This window comes from Dryobates pubescens, chromosome Z (genome assembly GCF_014839835.1).
Source record: "Dryobates pubescens isolate bDryPub1 chromosome Z, bDryPub1.pri, whole genome shotgun sequence".
In the NCBI taxonomy this organism is placed as follows: domain Eukaryota; kingdom Metazoa; phylum Chordata; class Aves; order Piciformes; family Picidae; genus Dryobates; species Dryobates pubescens.
In genome coordinates, this window is record NC_071657.1 from 111209428 (window position 1) to 111236234 (window position 26807).

The 26807-nt window shown below is 36.6% G+C and overlaps 1 protein-coding gene across 1 annotated transcript in view; it reads right to left on the bottom strand.

Moving 5' to 3' along the window:
- Window positions 1–26807, bottom strand: part of SEMA3A (semaphorin 3A) — a 166331-nt gene that overhangs the window by 21545 nt on the left and 117979 nt on the right. Inside the window, exons 7-12 of the mRNA XM_054178150.1 lie at window positions 14436–14578; window positions 13103–13217; window positions 12935–13004; window positions 11724–11868; window positions 7274–7493; window positions 1579–1670 (exon numbers count right to left, since the gene is read on the bottom strand). Coding sequence (XP_054034125.1) covers window positions 1579–1670; window positions 7274–7493; window positions 11724–11868; window positions 12935–13004; window positions 13103–13217; window positions 14436–14578 — 785 coding nt within the window. The remainder of the gene's footprint in view (window positions 1–1578; window positions 1671–7273; window positions 7494–11723; window positions 11869–12934; window positions 13005–13102; window positions 13218–14435; window positions 14579–26807) is intronic.

Below are 26807 nucleotides of genomic sequence, written 5' to 3' on the forward strand. Positions count from 1 at the left end.
TGTAAAATCTATTGCAAATTCTCTACTGAAGATCTACATTTTATGCATACAAATTCTGCTTATTCCATTGAAGTACATTTATGCCTCTTTAAAACTTAAAATACATGCCAAAGGAGATCAATGAGCTTTCAAGGAAACCAGAACACCAAAATCCTTTTGTGTAATGAATAGATACACACGTAAAGTAAAATACCAGATCTGAAATTGCCATTAACCATCTCACTTCTGTAAATCCTTTCTGAAATAAAACTTAACTCCATTTATTTTTTTTCTTTCACTATCATATTTTTCTGCTCTCCTTTACCGTGGCACTTCTATTTGATTTAGGGAAGAAATTCCTACATTATCAACAATTGCCAAATTACCCTGCGTTAATGTAATGACTTTTGCATGTATAATAAAGGAAAAAAACCTAAGAGCCACACATTAGTCATCCCATTTTCTCCTTGCAGTTTCTTCTTCAGTGTTCTGTCAAAAAAAAAAAAAAAAAAAAAAATTCCCCATTTCACGTGCTCACAAAAGTGAATTCTCTGCGAGATTGGTACCAGCAAACTTAAGATTGCTCGTAGGAAAAAAAATAAAAAATTGAAAATATTAATCAAAATATATACAAGCTCCATTTAGATACATTGCATCTGTTCAGAAACCAAAGATAAAGGCATGGCAACAGAGTATGATGAGGACATGTCACTGGGCCACTGTGGCAAGCTTGACCGTGTGGTCAGTATATCTGGCATGATGTAATATGGGGTTCTGTGAGCACACAAACATTATCTTTATGCTGACCTCATGCTCCCAGCTAGGTATCAACCCACAAAACTCTGGAGCCTGTGAAATGGGGCTGCAAAAGAGCACTAACAAAAGGAATAACATGGGGAATGCAAATGACTCTTTGTTGTGTACAAAACAAAACATTCCTGGGTTTTGTCTACAAAGTGTTTGAAAGGTTTACTCAACCTTGACTTGAACACTCAACCTCAAGTGCCAATGGAATGCTTTATGTTTTAGGTGGCTCAGACAGAAAAAATGGAAGAGATTAATTTTTGCCAAAAAATTACTAAAGACAAGGACATGTTTATGGTGTCTCTTGTGAAACCATGAAAATGTGATTCTATAGTCACCTTTGAAAATATAAATACTTTCTTTGTTTTTCAGATTATTAGGCAGACCACTGTTTTTTCGTATCTTCCCAGTTACATTATTGCTGACAGCCTGAATAGTGTGAAGAGTTGATGCAAGTATAATATTTGTGTATTGTATATCTCTGTGGGAGAAAACAAATAAGCATTGTTCTCAGACTTGCATAGATACATACAGCATGTAACGGCTCAAATATTCAGAGATACTAATTTACTTTTTAAACCACAAAACGAGCCCAGAATGTAATTTCTTTTATCATTAACCTCCAGCCAGCACCGAAAGTTTCAAGGTTTATTTTGACTAGTGTCTGAGTCTCCAAATGACAAGCTAATTAGAGGAGTATGCTAGACTATTCCTTCACCAGACTGCAAGAAGTTTAGTTTGCAGCTGTCCACAAAGTAATCTACAACCTGACACTTGAAATTCAGCTGTACTTACCCGAAAGACTGTCATTTCTTCCAGCAAGACTTCCTCTAATTCATGCCAAGTCTCCTTAGGAATTGAAACCACTTTAAGAACAGTTCCGATATCTTGAAAAAGGGCAGGGGGGGGGAGAGAAATATAAATTAATATGGAAATAAAACACACAAACTTTTCAGGTGCGTAAGATGCATTCTTCAGCCTCATAGCAGAGTTTCTTTGAGTATGCAATTATTTCACACACAGATTGTTAAACTACATATGTCTGAGCACTCATTCTTCAAAATACCAACCACATTTTAAATGTCTTAGGCATTTCAATAGGACATTTCACTAGAAGTCTTTCAATTATGAAAATTCAACAAAGAATATAAATACTACTATAGTTATTAAAGAATGAAAAGAATTGAAATACCATTTAACTGACAGTATAACATGACAGATATTTCAGTCATTTAATGAGGAATGAAATGCACTAAATGTACTCAGGCATGTTTTACTGTCCATTTTGAGTATGATGTTTGTCATTCTTCAAACATATGTGAAGATGCTGTCAGAAGCTCAGCATGGATATAAAAATATCTGAACAAATATTGTTAGACAGATGAAGCTGTTAGATCTCTTAAGTACATAGCATCTTCCCTGTGTCAAATAAAGTAACCAGGATGTATAAACCCCTTAAGACATCTGTATTTCTTTCTGTGTTAGATACTGGTCTTAACTGAGGGATAAAATCAATACAGCTTGCCTCTTCTGTTTAGAAATATTGGCAATCCTAGATATCAGTAAAGGCTGGAGGATGATGAAATTGAGAGCAGCCCTGAAGAAAAAGACTTAGGGGTGCCGGTGGATGAGAAGCTGGACATGAGCTAACAGTGGGTACTTGCAGCCCAGAAGGCCAATTGCATCATAGGCTGCATAAAAAGAATCATGGCCAGTAGATTGAGAAAGGTGATTCTGCCACTTTACTCCACTGTGGTAAGACCTCACCTGCATACTGTTTTGGAGCCCTCAACACAGAAAGGACACAGACCTTATGGACTGGGTCTGAGGACAGCCACAAAAATGATCAGGGGACTGGAATACATCTGCTCCAGGAACAGGCTGAGGGAGCTGGCGTTGTTCAGCCTGGAGAAAGCTTCCAGAAGACCTAACAGAAGCCTTCCAGTACCTGAAAGGGGCCTACAAGAAGGCTGCAGAGGGACTGTTTACAAAGGTGAGTAGATTTAGATCAGATGCTAGGAACAAGTTCCTTATCATGAGGGTGGTGGAACACTGGAACAGGTTGTCTGGAGCTACAGTCCTTAGTTTTGTGAACATGAGTGGAACTTAAGACCATCTTTGGTTTACAGCTTTTCCATCTCTGTTTTAATTGTTCCCATGAACAGAATTTTCAGGGAACAACAACAAAAAGGTATAATTTCTAGGTTGATATACATCACAGCAGGATCTGTGAAATGGAAACACTCTCTAGGTGAATTTTCCTTTTAACCAGCTAAGTTTAGTGCCATGTAGATGCATCAGAACTAACAACTACATCCCTGAGGACTTTTAACATTGCACATTCTACAGCTGTAATAGATTTGGAAAATGTAAGACATTTTAAACAGATAAACTTCTCAAAGTAACAGAATTATAAAGGTCAACATTTTCAAAACAAGAAAATCAAAATGCACAAAATCAAAAACATATTTTGCATATATATTTGCACATGTTAGCTGAGTATCATGATTAAAAAAGATGACAACTCCAACACTTTTGTATTGAAAATACATATAAAATCGAAACAAATAGATTGCACAGGTTGAAAATGTTTTTATAGGGTGACTAAATTAGAAGCTGTTGATTTAATGAAACAATTCTAGTATTTCCACTTCTTTATGCAAATTTTGATAATTTATTATTTGATTGAAATATTTTTATTAAAATATTTTAGAAATCCTAGAATATCCTGTAGCATTAAGATTTTTATTTTCCCAGCTGCTTTCCTTTAAGATTTTGATTTCTAAGTATGTATCAAGTTTAGAAAGAAATTACTTTCTTTTTGGCATAAAATAGGTACATCACTGTTTTCTTTCATCAGTCACAAATTCATAGATTATTGGGAAAAAAGGAGAGAGCAAAAAAAAAAAGTTCTTTCTTCAACTTCAATAAAGCAAAGCATAACTTTTTTATTTAGGCAGCTACATGTACAAATTAATACTATATGAGTTGTTTGAAAGTGGATTTAGATATGCTACAGAGTGAATATTCAAGAATTCAAGAAATATTGAGGAAAAATATGGAAAAAATGCAATATAAGATTTAAAGCATCAGGAAAAACCCCTTATTTCTGCAACAGAGTAATTCAGAACATCAGATCATTTAATATTAGTTACATTTAGAATTTAATGAATTAGTTAAATTCCTTAATTATTCTAATGAACTGATGACTGCAGTTTTGACAACATACATTGTATGGGAGTAGGAGAACTCTGATCTAATAAATATAACAGTGTAGTAATGTGTGTTGGACCATGACTGTCCTCAGTCAAAATCTACCAAGTGTCATATTCTAGAAATAAAGTGGGAGTTTGGATAAAGCAGCAGAAAGGAAACTGTGGGTACTGAGCAGATATGAGTTCCCCACATAGTGTTTCACAGAAAAGGACTTGCTTTTAAGTGGATCTTGCAACAATTACAATTGCTTGTTGCTGGAGAAAATCTCTGAGGTCAAAGATACACTGTGTTAATCACTAAGGCGACTCTGGTCAGGCCACAGGTACTGAAGTGGGGCTTTATCTGAGTTCTAGATCAAGTTTTACAGAGTAGTATTTCAAACAATTTCACACAAATGGAATCAGGCTTTTCCTGGGCTCAGCTCAGTAAGATAAGATTACTGTTATTAATTTGCTTTACTGACAGATGTACCTTGACTGTGCCAAATGATCCAAAACATCAGACACTCAGGATATACATTAAGTGCCTATCTTAAATCCTGTGTTTTTCTGATATAATTTCAAACATACCGATATGATTTTATTTCCATTGTGAAACACACTGGTACAATCACAGTGGGAAAGAAACTGCTCTGCTTAAGATTTCACCCACAGGAAAGGAAAATGTGACTACACTGCATGGCTATTAATTACAATGTGTTCAATTATCATCAGTTATTCAATGAAAAGGGGAAAAAAAAGTACTTCAACATACTGATGCTCAGCAGTATGTGGGAATAATGTAGATTGCTGCAACATTAATGGGAAAATACAGAGAAATGTATCTAATCTGATGGGACAGACTTGCACAGAAAAATCGAGTCATATCCCTGGCTTTGACATAGGTTCAGATCATCAAATGGGAAACTGGAATGTGACTAAAGCCTGTAATCTGCTTCCCCATTTGTTCATTGCTTGGGGAAGACGTAGTATGTACTGATTGTTTCTGTTTCTGGTTCCTTTGACCTGCAAGAAGAGTGCAGCTTTCTGTCAGAAGGCAGGCAGGGCCTCAGTTCTGCCTCTTTTCCTTTCCTTCTGTGCGGGGGATGCCCTTTCCTAATTTTGAAAACAGCAATAAGGATAGTGAGCTCAGAAGAGCATGTAGCATCATTTGTGCCTGAGGTTCAAGCACAGTTGTAATGCCTGTTCTTGTCCCATAAGGGTATAACCTCCTGCTGGAAAGAAACCGGTTTATATGGACAAAAGTAATATTTCAAGAAATAATAACACTGCACTTACAAAAATCTCATTTGGCAAGTGCAAGTAATAGTCTTTCAATGCTTTTCTTGGGTACAACTCTCAGCAATGTTGGATGGGATCCAGCACACTTACCACATACCTGAATATTAGTGGTTTGAGGAACTGAGTGCCTAAATTCTGAACTCAAAGGTAAGAGCTAAATATCATTGAAGGTCTTTCAGGGGAAGACTTTGCCTGGTTAATTTAGATAAGAAGCACCATGTCTGATGATCACTATCTAGAAGGTACAGCTCAGGTTTAACCAAGTCTTCCTGTGCTGTCTGAAAAAAGTGATAGAAACCACTGTGAAACTATTCATCTAATAGAGGTCTTGAAGAAAGTACAATGAATCTTTCTCTGGAAGTACTTATCTCTCTTCATTGCAAAAGCCAAGGCATCTTTCTTAGACTGAATGCCAAACTTTGGTGAAATAAATGGCACCTCTTGTGCTCAAGAAATAGACATAAATCAGATCCTTATGTTTGTTCAGCATCATGCTCTGGGTGCTGAAGGGCTTGTTCCCTTGCATCTCAGCCAACGGGAGTACTGCCATTAATTTTATTTCTCAATCAGGTCACAGAAGCCTTGTTGAAAGGCACAAAATACTGCCAATTTTGGATGGCATTGAAGTCTCTAATGTGCGATGGAAAATATATGTGTTGAGTAAAATCATATTAAACTATTTTTCAAGGTTTTATGCAAGAACATATTGTAGTAGTGGTATCTAATAACTCAGTTCACAGCTTTAAAGACCGAGAATATTTTCTTCAGAGCTACATTTCCTGCAGTAAATGTTACAAATCGCTGTGTATGCACTGTGTTTAGTACACAAAGCTTCATCAGCTCTCAGTTTACTCCTAGTTTATTTCAAGCATCAACATGAAAGAGACATTGAGATTATTGCTTTGGACATCTGACTTTAGGGCTGATGCATCAGAACTGTAGTTAGAACAAGCCTAAAACTGGACTGTTGTAAGACAGCCAGATATTTTTTGGTCCAAAGCTGAAAACAAACAGTGAGGTTTCAGTTTGATTTCTTTTGACTTCATGATGTCAATAGAATGTCTAATTACTAAAAACTAGGTTCAATAGAAGTTGAAAATACTTTTATTCAATAGAACCAAAACCAGTCAACAAATGGAAAATCTTCAAAGGTGAAGATAAAGTTCCACCAACTGGTAATCAGTATAGTTCTGAAGGCCTGAACCTAGGCAAATGTTAAATAAAAGGCTTTTCTGAATACAGATTTCCATTTCTATAAAATTCCCAAGCTGTAATAATTCTGGAAATGCTTTTGAAAGGATATACAATTCTGTTCGAATACCAAATCTTCTTAAAACACTGCATGTGCCAGCTATCTTCATCTTAAGTAGAACAATGCACTTTTCTGGCTAAAGAGCTGAGCATCTTAAGGCAATACTTAAAAGGCACACAAGACATTTCCCATACCTGGATACATGCTTCATTCATGTTAATACTTCTCATGCTGCACTTCAAAACAGATACCTCAAAATGCTAAATTATAATTAATAAGACAAGATATTTCTAATAAAATTTCCTAAACACAGTAGTTGAACAGAAAGTGGTTTGATCTTAATCCAGTTGGAAAAGACCCTAAGGAATTAAGTTATGCAGGCTATGGCTTGAACCACTTACAGTGAATGTATGTAAACAAGTCTTCCCCACATGCACAGTTTTGACCATTGCCACAAATTTTTACAGGCATACACTGGGACATAAATCAGAGTATCAACTTTTACAGTATCACTGTATCACTAAGGTTGGAAGAGACCTTGAGGATCATCGAGTCCAACCTGTCACCACAGACCTCACAACTAGACCATGGCACCAACTGCCACGTCCAATCCCCTCTTGAACACCTACAGTATCACAGTATCACTAAGGTTGGAAGAGACCTCAAAGATCATCAAGTCCAACCTTTTATCTGACCTATGTCTCCAAAATTCCTGGAGGAGCATAGACTCAGGCCTTCTCACCTGTGCCAATGAACATCACATCATATTGGCCATCTTCTGCATCTGCTCGATCTACTACTATCTGTGTGAACTGGTAATCCACATCTGTTTTGATCATGATTGGACGGTGGTTGATGGGGTATACTGGGTTGTACATGGCTGGATGACTTCTTGCAAATGTTATAACTTCATCAGGAAGGTCCTTGGTGGAATCAAAGCCTCCAAATGTTTTACTGGGACACTGAAAATAAAGCAGAAAATTATTTTCATTTTTATTATTGATCACTAGAATCATATTAGAAATCCATTTCATCAAAATCATCCCTATTAGTGCAGTCTATAATTACATACGTCAGAAGACCTCAGTGTTTCATGACAGACACCAAAAGTTAATTCTGTTACTAAAACCCTCTTTTTACTTTTATGCAGTGCAAATCCTGAATTATCTAAAATATTTCAATATGAGACAAGCAATTTTAGTGTTTGTTTAGGTATACAATGGAAAATTAATTAAGATGCCACCATCTTAGTTTCAAAGTATCGTCCTCAGAAGTTGACTGGAAATCAATTCCTCTCCTAGGAATCAAAACTTTAAATGCTGGGATAATTCTCTGTCCTACTCACTTTTCAAACTCTTACTTGCCTCAACAAGCCTGTGTCATCCAAGTAGTCCCAGTAACATGGATCCTGTTACACTAAATCAAATCAAATGAGTCATGCCTGAAATGTATCTCTTCTGTCTCCCATGATTCTAAAGAAAGCCTCTTGTGAATGTTGCTGCTCATACTGTCAGTGTGAACAGTTAGATGTCTTGCTAAAGAACCGAAATAACTTCTTGCTGTTGTGTGCTGTATAATAATGGAAAAGTTACAGTCCTTTTGGGATTAAGCTGGCAAACATAACACAGTAAAAGAGTCCTTTTGCCCCCTTATACTGCCATGAGTAGGCCTGATAATTTTGCTTCTAATCTGTGAGAAGCAGAGAATTTTCTGCTCACATTCTCCCAATGTGAGTAAATTGTAGAGGCTGAAAAAAGGAGGTAAGACCGTGGCTTTGTTATCCACAAAAATATTCCTCCACTTTCACCTACTGCATGTCCCCATAGGCAGACTCAAGGACTTTGGCTAATCACTATTGTTTGCCCTCAACTCTTCTGATGAATTGCTAAGTATTTTCTTAACAAGTAGGGGTTACTTTAAAGTAAGCATTAGTTGAATGGATAAAGGAATGAGCCACAATGGCATTGTATCAGCAGTTCAAAGGTATTTGGCAAAGAACTTGGTGTTTCCATCCTTAATGTGTTCAGCTACCTACTGAAGGTATATAAAACTCTCAAAATCGGTTGACGATAATTGTCTGTGGCATTCAAACTGAAATATAAAAAGCTGGTGTTAAAATACCCTAGATAATTTGCCCTTTACATCCACATACAGAGTATCTTCCAATTAAATTGAAAATCTAGAGGACAACATCTTATTAACCAAGAATACAGACCTTGCAGTATGCTCTGCAGAAGAAATCAATTGCCTTTGCTATCACCTTGATCCAAATTATTAATAATTCATCAGAAATGAAATTAAAAAATCAATGTTGTCAAAAAGAATAGTTATACTCAGCAAAGGATTGCTTCCAGCATGGATATAAAGTGTAAATTGTCCCTTTTTGGCATATTTGTTAGTAAGCAAATTCCTGTATTTTATTCCATCACATGGTATGGAAGGGAGAAAGGGAATGAGGAAGACTTTTTGAGAAATGCATGTGGTGCAGACTAAGCAAAAAGTATATTATCTACTTTACTGTGGCAACATTATTCAGCCTTTTTATTATGATACCTGCTTGCTCTCTTATACAGAAATACTGCAGAGAAAAGGTAAGCTTGCTATAATCATTGGCCAAACTGTCTCAAAAATTGTGTTACAAATTTTGCACTTCGATTTCAAGTTTGCTTTCCATCTCGATTAATATGATAGCCACTGTTCAATATTAATTACTCAGATTAATTAGACAATATATGTAAAGTGCTTGACGTATAAAAATCACTACACAAGAACTAAGTATTGTTACTTTCAACTGGGCAAACAGTATAAAAAACATCACTGTTTAACTGCAGTGAGATCTAAAACTGAACAACAGTAAGAAGCTCTGGTTTTGTTTCTCATTTCCCTTTCTGTCTCTTGGAAAAGGAAGCCACACATCTGACAACTAAAGAAACTTCAAAACCTTTATTCTGTGTTCTCAACAGTTCTTCAAAACATTTAAAATACATCCAGCTTTATCACTTTAGAAGTAAAAGGCCTCTTTTTAGTGAGAAATGCCTTTCATTTTAAAATTCAGTTTTATCCCACAAATACAATAGAATGAGTTTAGCAACTGTGAAGGGAAAAAAATCTTCTTTAAAGTGGTGAACATCAGGATTAGAGACACTGTCAGTGGGCTAGGAGAAACTGACGGCTTCAGCCACTCTTTAACTCATATCACTTACAGTGGCATGGCCTATTGCACTACATGATGCCATTGCAGGGCTATGTAGAATTGTATAATTTGCCCTTAGGCAAGAAAATGATTTACAATGAAATCTACACAACTGTGCACTTTCTTTATGAATCTTAGTATGTCACAGTGAAATTGTAAGGATCAAATCCACTGTGAGAGAGTAGTCAGGAAAGAAAGTGTGTGCAACTTAACTGTATTTCCCTGCTTTGAAAAAGGTCACTTAGCCATTGAGGGGTTGGATTTGGGTTCCTGCTTTTCTGCTTGTTCTTGAGAATTTGATCGAGTTATTCTTCTGCTTTATGGATCTCAGTTCAAGACCCTCAAACAAGTCTTGGAATAACCCACAGGCTCTGAGCTGTGTTGTCAGTCCCAAGGGCAAATATTTGGTTTGTGCATTCAGAATACCAATAGAGCTGTTTCAGATCTCTGCTAAGGAATGAATGTAATAGAGCCACTCTATAGCAGTTAGTTCTTAATCTCAGGCTGTTTCTGTAATAGAAACATGTAACAGTTTTCTTTGTTTGAATTTTTCCATAGTATCTATTATTTGATTTTGTTTAGAGAGGTTAATCAATACTGGGATCAAAGAGGAATATAAATTAAAAAAATAAAGAACATTAACTTCTTTAGTCTGTCAAACTGAAAATAAGATGACATTAGCTACACAAGACATACCAAATTTATCTACCCATTCACATTTTCCTCAGGGATGTAAAACAATACAACTTCAAAAAAATCCTCTGGCATATCAGCATTAATTAGAGTAATTAAAAAAAGAAAAAAACGAAGAGAAAAAAAAGTTCAGCATCAAGAAAAAAATTATACCTCTTCTATGCTGTCCTATGCTGCAGAGCTTGTATTTAAACTCTGGAAAAAATTAGGAATCCCTTTAGCAGTCATAATGAGGAAGTGAAGAGTGCTGAGGAATCTGGCTGTCAGGGAGCCACTGTTTTCTTTTACTTAGATGAAGTAATTTTCATTAGTCTGAGAATACATATTGTCTTAACTGCTGGATATCAGTTGAAAGATCATTCTTGAAAGAACAATTTCAAAACATACCAGAGAAAAATAAAAATCTGATGATTTAAAAGAAAGGATCATTGTTATTCCTGGTTTGTTTTATGTCATATATTTAAGAAGGCCCTTAAAAGACTATTATAGACACGTATATTATTTATGTTTATATGTATACACATGTACACATATATTTAATCTTTAGCAATGATATTTCAGAACTTAAATGGGCCAAACTGATTCATACTAGCCAAGAAGCTACACCAATGTATACAATTAATGTTGGGGTTTTTTTTCATAAATGTTCCATCTTCTTAAACTATTGGTAGTTTCAGAGGCTATTAAATGTTTCTAGAAAGTGATGACATCCCTTGGGAATTGTAAATATCCATGTCTCATATACACTGGTATTTTAGTCATTCATAAACCAGAAGCAAAGAAACAGGTAGAAGCATAAATTTTAAAAAATGCCAGTGGAATTTAGAAATTATCAGAGTCACTCTATCATGCATTGAAGAAATATCTGTCTTACTGTACTAGAGAGTGATCGAAAGTTTCTTAACAGTCAGGCAGACGCTCTGTTTTCTGTCCATTCTCACTAAGAATGGCTCAGCCAATATTTGGAACAAAGACAAATTCCAATGCAAGGATAATGCAGAGTAATTTATTAAACATTTGACTTCCAGTAAAGTTCCCCAGCAACTGCTCAAACTTCTGCTGAAGTTGTTATTATGAACATCAAAATTAAAATCCAAATTAAATTACTGTTACAGCTTCATACGTTACAAGAAAATCAGTACATTTGGGATCTGGAGGAATTGTTAGCTTTTCCTTCTGCCACTCTACCAACTTTATTATCTTGTTCAGTTTCTCTCCTGGATTTCAGATCACAGATCAGGTAAGTTGTGAAAATATTTTCCATAGCTTTCCTTTTTTAGATTACTTTATTTATTAGAGTACTTACTGTTCCTGGCCGTGGATATGGCACTCGCCCTTGGTAGGGAACCCACTGGTAGTTTGGGCCATCTCGGTGGGCATAGGGACCAAGAAATACCCTCCTCACATCAGTCATGCTGTACATACACACTGCTGATCCCTTGAAGATATTACTAAAAATGAGGGGAGAAGAATTCAAATCAGGCTTTTTAATAGTTGGTTTAACTGAGTGGAAGAGCAATGGGAATAGCAGCTTGTTGTTTTTGAATTTATTGCATGTGCTGATTATCAAAACCCTGACATGCTCTCAGAGCAATCCTAACTCACCTCCTGGAAAAATTCAGCATACAATCTCTCAGATATTTTCCTTAGCAGATGGCTGCTATTCCACAGTTTCAAACACATTGTCCCCAGAAAGGCAAAGCCCCAATTTGAGTAAACATCTACAGCGCTGTCCCTAGAGGACTATTCAATTCTTCCCTATACTTCACATTTTTTTAATTTTTTTTTTTTTCCCAGCAGTCTCTTCTGTCATTTGGGCAGCACACAGAAAAATCTCAGTGCTGTTTTCACCTTGAGATTTCTTACAGAAGACAGTACAGACTTGTAAATCCCCCTCTCTATGCCCAGTTATCACCAGGGACATTCTTTCTGTTTAGAAACTAAATCTTTTGTCCATCATAGAAAAATGTGGCAATGCAGCAAGTACTGCAAACCTTCCTCAGGCCAAAGCTGCAAGTATAATTTTTGTACTTGATGAAAGTACAATGAAACCAAAACACTCACATTACAGTTATATGTGATTCAATAACAGAACTTTTGAAAGATAGCTAAACTTTCCAGACTTTTGCAATATTTCTCAGTAATATCTCCTTGAGTAGCAAATTTCTCACACTATGGATTTTCTATTTTACTCTGTCTCTCAAGCAAGCATATTTATGCTTGTGTTATTGTTCCAGGTCTGTGTGGAAAGGGCTACACATTTTGATCTCCAAAATAAAAAGTCAATTCAACAGCAAGAACAGCCTAAGAAACTGGCAGTCTTTGTTATTACTAGCTTTAGAGTGATGATGTACATTGCTCATAACGAACCTAATTCATTACTTCTCACTGCCACTGACTTCTCAGTTCAAAGGTTAAGAAACTTTTGTGTGTCTTAAAAACATTTGTAACAAAGAGACCTCTTTAAAACAAGCAGCCACCCAAGTGTCCATGCAAGTAAAATGATACGTTCTGTACCTGGAAGTTGTAAACACTCCATAGACTATTGGATTTTTAGGGTCTTTGGAGTTCATTAGGAACACATCCTCTGTAACAATAACAAGAGACAGAAAAGAAAAATAAGTTAAATTCACATGGATAATACCTAAAAACATTTCTGCATTCAAAGCCACTTCTGCCACTTACGCAGTTCATCAAAGTGTGTGTCAATACCATTGGGTCCTGGCACAGAACAAATCAGACGTGCTTTGAGGAATGTTGTCCATTTGTTAACAAGGCTCCTGTGTCCACCAAAGTCATTCTAATAACAAAAGTGTTTTGCATTAATATCTAGTTACAGTTTTTTGTTTGCAGTATCAAGTACAGAGAAAAAATACAGTAAAGAACCACGGGATGCTACGTATAGAAAACAGAAAAGAGAATTCACCTTCTACGTGCAACAGCATTATTATGTTGCCAAAGACATTAATTCTGAATTGCTTTCATTTTACATTGAATTGAAACATGTTTTATAGTAGCATATCATTAAAAACAAAACAAAACAAAATATAACAAAACCAACAAAAAACCCCAAAGCTTTTTATATATTGTTATAATAAATAACACTGGAGAAGGATAAACAGGTAGAATATTTTGCTCCTGAGCTCCCAGGCTGCTAGGTTCTGGTAAAGCCAGAGGGGTTTATTCTTAACTGGGAAGCACCAAAGATGTAAAACATATAAATGAAGTGCCCCAAGGACTTAGTGGGTAATTGGTTTTCAAGCAGCTACCTCTGGATTTAAGGTGATAAATTGAAATTGTATTTATAGATTAACATGAAATTTCATTTGAAACACCATAATTGTGAAATCTGCAACTTTTATTCATATAATTCAATTTGTAGAAATATTTTTTAAAGTCTGTCAAAGAAATGTTTGGACATTAGGACTAGAGAGGTTTTTTTCGTCTTAAAAGATGCAGAGATATAAAACAGAGGGACATAGCAGAGTTAGATAATGGTTGGACTTGATCTTAAAGGTGAAAATGATTCTGTGACTCTATTGTTTATCATTGTGGATGAATGATTCAATCTGCAGTCATTAAGGGTCTTCTGAATGCCTATTTCTAGAGCTATGCTTAACCAACTGTTTTGTTAAATCCTCCTTCTCCTCTCTTTTAAAGATTTTCACTAATGTGGCAATGGAGAAGTATTAACATTCCTTTAAAAAGTAAATTCTTCAAATGTTTTTGGTCTACCTTGAAGTATCACATTTCCTGTAAACGATTCTCTCTTTTGCAGACATTCTAAGCCTTGTAACGTTTTAAACAAAACAATGCAGTTTGTGAAGGTTCCCCAAAGAGAGAAGAACTGAACAGTAAACTTTGGAGTATGTTATCCCTCTTACTATTTTTCACTGCTTCAGCACAGTGCCAGTGTTATTACTGAATAGTTTTCAGGCAAGATAATAGAGTTTCTAAAATGACTAACAAAGTATCCTGCGAGTGTATTCAATCTCATATGAAGAAGTCATCATCTTACCTTGCAGATCTGCCCTATTCTGGCATGAGTGGCTTTTCCAGTGTGCTCTCCATCAATTGCATTTTCACGAAAGAAGAAATAGATTTTGTCATCTTCTGGATTGTCGCTCTCTGGTATCAGGTGAGCACTAATAAATCTAGGATCTGAGGAGACAATGCCATTGTGCATATTAATACCCCATGAACTGAATGATTCATCTTTCTTACATGAATGAGCTGTGATTTTGCTTCCCAAAAATCAACCCTTGCATCAAATGGCAAATATACCCACATTAGGTACATCATCAGCATTAACATCTGACAGGTATTTACATTTCCCTTGTGAAAAGATACATAGAGGTGTCTGCTACAGATATTTAATGAACAGATCTTAACTTTATTATTGAAGCCATTAAATATTTATGAAATTACTTTGTAAATGGTTATATAACACTACAGCATGACTTCCTAATTCCATATATTTATTACTGGCAATGTTTTATTTCTTTACATATTTTGACTTTGGTCAATAATCTTTCTCTATGTTTTGCAAATAAAATGAGAGAATTACTGAGGCAAATGCAATATTCCTAATTTTAGCAATGAGGAAGAACATATAAAGGAAGCATTTTACATGTAGAAAAGTATTAATGTGTTACTGTAAAAAAAAAAATAAAAGAGCTAAAAATTACACATGTTATAGATATTATCTACTTCTGCACTATGATAATCCAAGCCCAAACAATTTTGTCTCCTAAGAATAGTTTTTGTGATTTTCTTGTTCAAGCTGTTGAAATACTTTGTCCTGTTAATCAGGGTTTTTTTGTTTGGTTGCTTTTGGGTTTTTTCATTGAAAACACTTATTTCTTGGTAATTAGAGTAACATCATTGTTTGGTGACAAACAACATACATCAACAAATGAAAACACGTAATATGCAGACATCCTGATTAGTTATGAAAAAAAAAAAATGGTGGAAAAGAAGTTCTGGGAGAGAAGTTTGTAGAAATCACAACAGTAAATTTCTACCAGTAGTGAATCTGGCTCATCACTGTATTATACAGGGATACTTCAGTACATTTCACTATATTCGGGGGGAAAAAAAAAAAAAAAGAGAAGGCACCTCCAACAGATTTACCAATCTGTTTTCTAACCATTTTACATTCTGCTGGGATAATTAATTGTGAACTGTATTTAACTACTCAGAGTCCTGTTCCTATGTGAAATCATAAGCTAGTGTGATGCATTTCAGTGTGTGTTTACTGCTATATAGTCACGGAAATAATGAATTGTACTTTGTTTTTTCAGTTTGAACTAACTGTCCCATGAAAATCATTGCCTTATTAAGGGTGGCAGTGTTTATAAGTAACATATTTTACTCTGTGTGTGTGTGTGTATATATATATGCATATATGTAAGATGTTTATATTATATGAGTACATATCCCATAATTTTGTGTGCTTGTGTGCATATATTCTGAGGTAGGCTATGTATGGTCCTGTATCTGGGTTGGGCCAATCCCAAGCACAAACACATGCTGGGTGTAGAGTAGAGTGAGTTAAGAGTAGCCCTGGAGAAAGGGACTTGGGGATGTCGATTGATGAGAAGCTCAACGTGAGCCTGCAGTGCACTCATGCATCCCAGAAGGCAAATGGTATCCTAGGCTGCATTCAGAAGAGTGTGGCCAGCAGGTCAAGAGAGATGATTCTGCTCCTTTACTGTGCTCTTCTAAGACCCCACCTTGAATACTGTGTCCAGTTCTGGTGTCCCCATCATAAGAAGGACTCAGAGCTGTTGGAGTGAGTCTAGAGGAGGGCCACAAAGATGATCCAAGGGTTGGAACACCTCTGCAATTGATGATAGGCTGAGGGAGCTGGGGCTGTTCAGCCTAGAGAAGACTCCAGGGGAACCTTAGAGCTGCATTCCAACACCTGAAGGAATCCTACAGGAAAGCTGGAGAGGGATTTCTCTTAAGGTGTCTAGCAGTAGGACAAGGGGGAATGGTCTTAAATTGAAGGAGAGTAGATTTAGACTGGATTTTAGGAAAAAGTTCTTCAGTGTGAGGGTAGTAGGACTCCAGAACAGGGTGCCTAGGGAGGTTGTGGATGCTTCCTCCCTGGGTGTGTTCAAGGCCAGGCTGGAGGAGGCCTCCAGCAGCCATCTATTCGAGAAGTGTCCCTGCCCATGGCAAAATAATCTTCTTCCATTTTTTAGTGTAGCTCTTTCCCTGAGCTTTGTGGCCTTCTGTGTGCTTAGTAAGTCAATATATTTTTCATCCAGTTATCTCTCTAGAGTCTTGAACCCATGCAAATTTCAAGTATTCACAGTATCATTATAGAATTTGTCCCTCACAAAGATCTTATTAGCCTCATTTGATGCCTCTTATTTTCTGTCTAGGAAATACCAACAATGTTAAGATGTGGATGAATTGTGCTCTTATACAAGGACTATAGCAATGCTCTTTATTGAATTCTCTGTTCTTTTTCTATTGATTCCTAGCATTTAATATGGATTTGTCAGTTCCTAAGTAGTAATCTGAATTTTTTATGGAACTTTATGCGTCAGAAGCCCTGAATCTCACTCTCCATTGGTGAGGCTCAATCCACAGCCTATCATTTTATATGTGAAGATAGGCATGTTTTCCTCATGGTTTTCCCCATGGTTTATCACAGCATCATTCATCAAGAATAATTTAATTCATCATTTGATTGCTTAGCTACCCAGTTGCATAAGATTCTTTTGTAATTCTTCACAGTCTTCCTTTGTCTCACTATGCTGAATAACTTTGGATCGTGTGAAAAAAGTTTCTCATCCTGCTGCTCAATCACTTTTTCAGGTTATTTATAGACACATTATTGAACATCACAGACCACAGAATGTATCTCTGTGGAACTATTTCTATTACCTGTTTTCTACTAAAAGAAATCTTTTTAGACATCTGAAAACATCAAAAATCTGTAATCATCTTAATCTTTCCAACGCAAAAACCCATAGAATAAACTACTAAATTAATGTAATTTCTTTCTAGCATGCATTTAATACCCTTCAAGATACACTGACATGAGGCTCAAGCTAAATGATATCTAGACTATACTGTACCATGATAAATATCTATTATTTTATATATGGTCTAACAGGGCTTTCAATGGAATTTGTATCAGATGAGACACAAGGCTAGAGCTGGAAAAAATCTGCATCACAGCCTGTGGAAGGATATATCAGAGAAAGAAGATACTTAATACCATTCTGGGCTACTGGATCTGAAGAACCTCTTGTCTGAATATACACTTTTTACAGTCTTAAAGTCTTAATTAAAAGGCAAAGAAAAATAAAAATAAAAATCATTCAACCAAAACATTCCCAAATGGCTGGATGATTTGTTTCTAGCACAATGGGTTTTGTAAATCACAAGGTATCAAATTCTAAAATAAATCACCATATTACCAGGCATCAAAAACCTAACTTTACATTGGTTTACAAAAACACTACTGTGGGGAGTTCCATTTGAGTCAATAATATTGCTGATAAAGTACAGGTTATATAAACGTGCCCTCAGCTAGCATATTATTATTCTTTTCTTTCCCTTTCATAATTTTGCAGTTGAACCTAGAAACAATAAAAGAGCCTAGTATTAAAGCAGGACTGTTGCAACAGTGACAGCAAAATAGTTCAAGAATATGTAAAAAAGAAATACATTTTTCAACTAATTATGTCAGACCGGTCAGAGGAGAAAGGTGTGAAGAAGGCAAACATAACTAACTCGATAGCCAGAGTGATTGTGAATATGCTCTCTATTTCTTACCAGTGCTCATCTGGGATGAATTCGAATTCTCAATTAGTGACTCATAATCCTAACTACATGCCTCAAATTAAAGTTGTCACACAGACTCCTATTAAAATATGTTCACTGTACACCATAGAAGAGTTTTCGTTGAGTAACACCGGTGTTTGTTACTGAGCAAACCTCGGAATGTTTCACCATTCAGTTAAATAGATATGTTTTAGTCAATAAAAGAGTGGTTCTTAATGTTAACAGGTCCCTTCTCTTGTCACCTGGTAGTGTTTGGGTTTTCCCTCTCACCCACATAGCTGATCTATGCTTATACAATGAAGCAAACAAAGGAGAAACAGACTACATGTGGGTTATTTTGAATACAGAAATATTAATTTATGTTCAAAATTAATATAATGACCATTAAAGCAACATCATAATTATGTGTGTGTGGGGAGAGAGAGAAAGAAATATGGTTCATAATTTCATAGGTTATAAAGCTAAGAAGCAGGTGGTGTGAACTAGGGATCTGTAGTATGTTCTTTGTTGTTTCCTTAGTGGAGGTACTGTTTGACTTGCCTGAGGCTTGATGCACACTCACATTTAACTCCAGGGCTTCAGACCATGCTTACAACTATCTGTTTAGGGTCATGATGAATCAATCATCCAGATGGCCAGCAGTCACGCAACATAGCCCTCTCCATGGACTATGCAGCAATTTTTTTTTATAGCTCTTCTTTGAAAAAGGGAAGGGAGATGTCCACAGACGAAGTACTTCTCCTTGACTCTCCTAATTGCTCACTCAAGCAGCAGAAGAAAGAATGTCATCCATGAATGTGTATGTTCAAGTATTGAGACTGCTCTGCCTTACCCTGCAAAATTAAACAGGTTCGGTATCAAGGGATCCCCCTGGGAAGTTTAAAATAATTCAGTCAGGGTTGACCTATTTCATACATTCAACACAGCCATAAAAGAAATGCTGGGATGAACTTCAAGCAAGTTTTGCTGAATGAAAAGTAGGGTTTCAATCCAAACCCAGGGGTGACAACCGGAAAAGTTGGTGCACTACAGCTATTGTGGATAGATAGGATGACTTCACACTTCTGCGTATGAATTATTCGGTATTCCGCTACCCTAAAACTGTCTGCAATCTCTGAAGCACTCAGAAATGCTGCTACAAGAGTTCAACACTTTCTTGTTTCAAAGCAGTCTCATGTTTTGAGAAAATTAATTTAAGAAATAATTTGACAGCAAATATTTTGCAATGATTCATTGCTTTATAAAAAAACAAGCAGACAATGTGGAAGAGTGCTTTAAAAAACAGCATACATCAAACAAACATGTCTGAAGCATGCTCAAGCATGATCAAAGGAGAAACAAAGCCACAGCATAAACATGATCAAAATAAAACTATAGCTAAAAACATTTCTCTGATCTTGCAGCCAACGTGAACAGGCTAAAAACAAAAACTTAGATTTTTATTTAAAACAATCAGACTGAAGAAACAAATTATTAAGGCACACACCTTTTTCAGTCTCCTTTTTCCAGTTGTCTTGGCTGTGGGGCTATTTTTCAGATCTCATGTGACACCTTTGTAGCACCACTTTTTGTGTGCCCTCCTGCAATTACCAGCTCTGCAGATATTTCACTGACAGCAGCCTATTAAACAGTCCTTCATGAGAAATCTGGCTCTTTATGAAAATGACACCTTGGTCCAGCTGCCATTATGATTTATATGCCATTGTTTGCTTAGTTAAGTAATGGAAATATGTTTTGCTTGCCTCAGCACTTTGAGAAAAAGCTATGGAAAAATCGATCCATATTTGTTCTTTTACAAATGTTACTCTTTTGCAGCAACAACCACACAAACACACACCCACCCCAGTAGCAAGAAACAATAAAAGTAAGAAATTGGATTTCTAACTGAATTGTATTAGCATTTAAATGAAGAACTATAAACTTGAAGGCACTGAAATTACTTTTAGCTGTCAAGACTGAGTAAGCTGAGGGATCAGAAGCTGGGGGTCATTTCTTCATTACTTGACAGGAGCCAAAGGGCAGCTCTCTCCAGAAATGTTTTGTAAAGAGTTTAAACTGGATTATTGCATATTTATGGTCAAAATGACTAATTTATCAGTTCACAGTAAGAAAATTCTAGGAAACTAGGGAAATTTTATGCTCAGTAAAACTGCAATTGCTATAATTTAATGAAAAGTACTGGAGGGTAACTGGGGCCCCAAGGAGAGGAAAAAGACTAGGGAAACTGAAATTAAAAATTTAACAACAAAAAATAGACAGCTATTCAGGACTCCTGGTGGACAACAAGCAAACAATAGGACAGCAATGTGCTTTGTGGCCAAGAAGGCAAATGGTATCCTGGGGTTCATTAAGAGTAGTGTGTCCAGCAGTTCAAAGGAGGCTCTCCTCCCCCTCCACTCTGCCCTAGTGAGGCCTCACCTGGAATATTGCTTCTAGTTTTGGGCTCCCCAGTTCAAAAGGGGCAGAGATACAAGGATAATTAAGGGACTGGAGCACATGCCTTATGAGGAAAGGCTGAGAAACCTGGGACATTTTAGTCTGGAGAAGACTGAGAGGAGATCTAATGAATGTATATAAATATATGAGGGCTGGGAGTCAAGGAGGAAGGCTCTTCTCAGTTGCACCCTGTGACAGGACAAGGGGCAATGTATGTAAACTACATTGCAGGAAGGTCCACATCAACATGAGGAAGAACTTCACTGCAAGGGTCATAGAGCACTGGACAGGTTTCCCAGAGGAGTTGTAAAGTCTCCTTTTCTGGAAACTTTCAAGACCTGTCTCAATGCATTCCTGCGCAACCTACGCTAGATTCTATGGTCCTACTCTGGCAGGAGGGCTGGAGTCGAAGATCTCCAGAGGTCCCTTCCAACCCCTAACATCCTGTGATCCTGTGACATCATAACTCCTCCAGTGTCCATCCACTGAGATCCAGCACAAAGAACCAAGCACTATCCTCAAAAAATTTTAACTTGCAATCACAGTTAACTCTACTACCCACAGAGAGGAGGACTTGCAGCACCAGTCACAAATGTGCACAGTAGATCTGTCTGCCATGGGCACACTTGGCAATGCCACCAGAGGACAAAGCTCTTAATATGAAGTGATGAGAGAGCTAAGCTGGTTTGTGCTTTTACACACTTGAAAGTAGTTTACAAAATATCAGAGAGTTTAGTGGTGTCCTTCCAAAGTCCCTTAATTTTAATTCTTCAACTGTCACATTCCTCTTGTTGCCAATGTCTCAGACAAATGAAGTGGAGCTCTGATGGACTCACTGCTTACAGTGAAGCTCCTCAGCAACACTGAATTACAGAATGTTAGGGGTTGGATGGGACCTCTGGAGATCATCTAGTCCCAACACCCCTGTTAACAGAGGCACACCTAGATCATGTAGCCCAGAAACATGTCCAAATGGACTCTGAAAGTCTTCAGAGAGGGAGACTTCACAGACTCTCTGGGCAGCCTGTTCCAGTGCTCTGTCACCCTCAAAGATGACATTTTTAAGAGATTTTCAAGGAGTAAATATATTAAAAATAATAATATATCACTCTTCCATCATTTTCAGATGCAACAGATGTCACATCATAGATGACATAGATGCAGAGATATAGATGTACAGATGTTTATACAGAGGCAACAGCAACATAACAAGCAAAAAGACATACACAAAGATGCACAATGTTTTCACACATATAAGTTCCTCCACATCTCAGTGCTATTCTAATATACACAGCAATAGAAATCTAGTCACTGTGGCTTTTCAGTAATTTGGCCTTTAGTGTCCCCTATGGATCAGTCTCAGTGGGAAAGGCATTAAATCTGAAATAAATGAAGTGGTTTTTAAGGAAATACTAATTTATGGCTGGGGCAAAAGCAAAGGCAGGCAAGTGTAGTCTGGAGTGTTAATAGCATATAATTATAAATATTATTAATATAATAAATAATGAGGGGAACATAACCTTAATCTGCAGTACTTAACACCTATGAAGTACTGTAAATGAGCCTGTGAGTACCAGCCAAGGCTTAAATCTCCAGTCAGTGCCAGTACCCGAGATCTCCCTCCTCCCCTGCCTTAGAAGTACAATTTGATTTATTTCTTGGGAGTAACATTTTAACTCATTCAAGAAGAAAGAAAATGTTGATCTCTGATGCAATTATCAGTTTCTTAAGCCTTTGTTCTAAAAAGACAACAATAATTTTGATTCCCTGTAATGGCTAATTATATGGTGAAGAAAAGTGAATACTGAAGTTCAGTAAAATTAGAGCTTAATTCCCAATGTAAATTAAATTTATCACAAAACAGTGCTTATAATCTACCCACCCTATTTAATTTAAAAGAGATGATTATTATCTCTTTACAGAATAACAACCAAAATTAATACCTCTTTTCCATTACTGACAATGTTTTAAGGGATTGTACATCTATCGACACTGTTAATTTTAAACTGATATACCTGTCCTTCAGAGAGTACATCTGAGCAACTGAGGAAACTAGTGGCCTTAACAGAACAGAAAGGAAGGCTTGCAGCATATTTTCTCCATTTAGGAATGCTTTAATCTCAATTGTCTGTATTTCATGACCTCTGTGCATAAAAAAGCTAGTAAGAGTTCCAGCTGTGAGTCTGTTCCTCTCTCATTTATCTAAAGTTTTCGACATTGATGCTTGGAAATAAAAACAATGGAAACCCTGAGCCTTAACTGTGTAACCTACATATTTAGAATTTTAGGTAAGTGACAAAAACTAAATATCACAGTCTTTATGTTAAAAAGTGATCTATAAGGGGAGGAAGTGGAACACGGAGACACTTAAGACAAAAGATATTTGTGATTCGGGGTGTTACACACTTTTGGCAATGAAAGTTGTGCTCTGGGTCTACTTTTTATAAGATCTGAAAATTCACAAGTGGAGCACAAGTCCTTGGAGATGCCCAAGCTGATCCAAAACTCAGGAACCAAACCTGCTCCTCTTCACTAATGTGATTTTTCTCAGACCTTCTAGAATGCTGAGAGATGTGTGGTTATGTCTGGATTGAATTTTCTTCCTCTTGGCAACTTGGAAATTAGAGAATATAGAAAGTGTTCTGAAGGCAGAAAGAGCATTCTGCAGCAACAGCCAAACTCCTGATACATTGCAGGAGAGAAGTCCCTGGCTTAGTGTGAGGAATATCTGGGCATTAACAGGGCAAACACATTTCACTGGGAAAGTGGAACAGACTTCATAAGTATGTTTGGCAAAAGCATGAAACCCCAAATTGAACAACGATGACTTGACAAGTATGTCTTTAGCCTCCATATATCTCCTGAGACCTAAATTCTTAAGGTTTCTCTGTCAGAAATCTGTGCACAACCCTGTCTCTAGCAGGATCCTTCGTCCACACATACAGTACTTTTTTTCCTGCCTAGACTGTGAACAAATATGGCCATTATGTCAAAAAGAATCCATTTTCAAAAGAGGAAGAATTTTTTTGAACTTTGAGCTGCCAGGTTCAATTTGAAAGGTGTGGAAGGGGTTATGTAGCTGTAAAAACAATCTCCTCTCAACATCATGTAAAAAAAAAATAAATGGACAGGACTCCACCATCATCTCAATTCTCAGTGAGGGATGTTCATTCATCAGGAAATGGTCATCAGTCTGAACCAGTTCCCAAGGAATGATCCAGCAGACAACAGTCCTATAGCAATTTCCTAACCTGTCCAGTCTCTGTTAAATCCTCTATATATGGCCACAAAATTGAGGTCATTTTGTCAAGCTATGAAAAAAGCTTTGTTGTTATAATTAACTTTTACAGCTAGTGTAGAGCAACTTGACATAAAATCCATTAAAGTAAGATTAATGTGGGATGGCAACAAAGACTGAAAACAGGGCTGGTTGAAGAACTGGTTTTCAGTGATCTGTCAGTGTAGCCCAGCAACATAGAATGCAGTAAGGCATCTGTAAAAGGAAGCAAAATCCCTCAGCACACAACCTGAGGTATTCAGTATGATAACATCAGTTATGACAACCTCTTTCAGTAGTCATGTGAGCTTTAGTCAGCACAAGGTATTGACAGGATTTGTACCCAGCTGGAATAATGTACTAGTTTACTTATGATGTGAATCTTAGAGAGAGATAAAGTGTGATGAAGACCATGTACTTGCTTAAGAAAAAAATGTCTTGCAGTATTATCATTTTACATTTCTTTGTCAGAAAGTTGCTCACACAATCTATTTAATTAGTACTTTGATTCTGTACAAGCAAATCCTCTTTTTGTTTTTTTAACTGACTGACAGCATTTCAGAAATATTTGATATCCTTACTGCAACTTTTAAAAATAAAATCCTTCCTGGAGTAGCATTGTAACAACTCAAATTTTTAGCATTTTAAAAAATGCATTGAAGAAGGAATTTGCAGCACATATGCTTATGACACATAAGCAGCAGGGAGAGAAATCGGCAGAAACTTTAGCAGAAGTATTGAAAAAGTAATGAATGAAATGCAGCTAGGAGAAAAATAATAGGTCCTGTAATAAATGGAAAACCATGGAACATTTTTTTTAAAGAATAGTTGGGAAAAGGTTTTAAGGAAAGGTTGGGGGGGAAAAAGGCATGTCAAATATGGAGCAGAACTGACTCTGTGGAGGTGTTCAAGGCCAGGCTAGATGAGTTCTCAAGCAACCCGGTCAAGTGGCAGTTGTCCCTGCCCATGGCAGCAGGGTTGGAACTAGATGATCTTGAAGGTCCCTTCTAACCTAAACCCTATGAATCTATGAAAACCCATTCACACAATCTTATGAAAAAAAGTCCGTGACTCCTCCTTGTAAAGTATCTCAGAGGAAGGTTTTGCACCCTTCCCTCTCATGGAGGTTTTTCTGCCTTTGGTGAAAGTTCCTTTGGAGAAATAGGAAGATAGGAAACAGAAACCATGGGGGATGGTAAGTGAAGAGAGCTGTGTCTTGAGGCTGTCAGATTTTACCATGTGTCAAATGTTATCATAGAGCTCAGGAAATCTGACTAATCTCACTGACATCAGTGGATCATTTTTTATACAGATACTGAATTTTGCTCAAACAGCAGTAAAAGAATCAATCAACACCAATTCTCAGATGGATGGCCATATGCACAGATAATGTATTATTACTGAATACTTTCATTTATTTCATAAAAGCTGTGGAGTGAATGGGAATGAAATGTAATCCAATCTTTAAAATAACGTTTCTTCTTTTTTTTTTTTCCTTTTTTTCTGAACAATCATCCATTAAGGGAAAAAAAAAAAAAAAAAGTCTGTCCCTGAAAGATAATTTGGTTTTTTATATCAATACATCTAATAAAATCTTTCTACAAGTCTTGCTGCATTTACCATAACAGAACACTTTGCAAACCTACAAACAGGAAATGAAGAGCAGGAAATGAAATTTATGCATATAAACATATGTTAAAAAAACTGTTTTCCATAATCCAGGAATGTAAAGAAACCATAGGCCAGCCTATCACTCTAATAGGTAAATCAGAATGGGAACTGTTTTGCTTTCATTTACTTTGTACACTTGAGACAACCCTAAGTGCTCAGGAATATCAAACTCTGATTCTGCTGGATACTGTACTTTTGGTGCTCCCAGAGATTTACAGTTTAATCCTCGCCTGTGAAAGAAGTAATTTACCTGACAACACTACAAGATTCACCTTTCAGATGTATGAAACTTTCAGCCCATAGCCACCAATTATATGGATCTGAGAGAACAGGGAGAAAGAGCTTAAAAAGCTGTATTGGGCTGTTACCCTGGTGAGTATCTGTGTACTTTGACATACCTTAAAAGTTATCATAAACATTACTATGGTGGGGCTTTTTTACTGTATAGTATACACAAAACCACCTACCTACATACTTAGAAAATCAAATCCAACAGCCAGCTATTCAGCAAGGATAGATCGGTATAAGTCCATGGAATTTAATGAAATAGCAAGGGATGAGGTACATTAGACACTGTACATTAGACAACACTTTGAAACCTAAAATCCAGGCATCAAAGCCTGAGATAAGTCATATAAGGTGTTCTGATATAAAGGGGAAAAGAAATACCACTTTGGCAATGCACCAAAACAGGAAGTTCAGGATCTATTGCACTGTCAAAATCTAAAAAGCATCAAATGAGGAACCATTTGCCAAGCTTTTTTTCTGTATATGATCTGTCCATCATATCTGATAACTGCAGTTCTGTGAATAAGGTATTTGGGGCTTCTTTGTTTATTTGTGCTGTCACTTAGTCAAACATGCAACCTTTACAAGTGAAAAGTAAGTATCCATTTGTCTCTCCCATTTGTCTTCTTTCTGTTCTCTCTTCCTTACACTGCAGTCATAAATAAAGCTCTAAAGGCTAAATGATGCTGGTGGTGACATCTGTTTCACCCCTTTGTTCTCTAGGTGTTGCCTGGTGGAACCTGGGGAGGAACCTGGTGGAGTGGCTCACATGAGACTGCAACAGCATCTATAATGGAAACTCTGGATTTGCAAAAGTAAATGAAGACAAATCACCAAAAGCTTTTGTATCAATTAAAACCCTTAAAAGGGTGAAAAATTGTCTGCTGGGAAATTGCATACCATATAAAATAT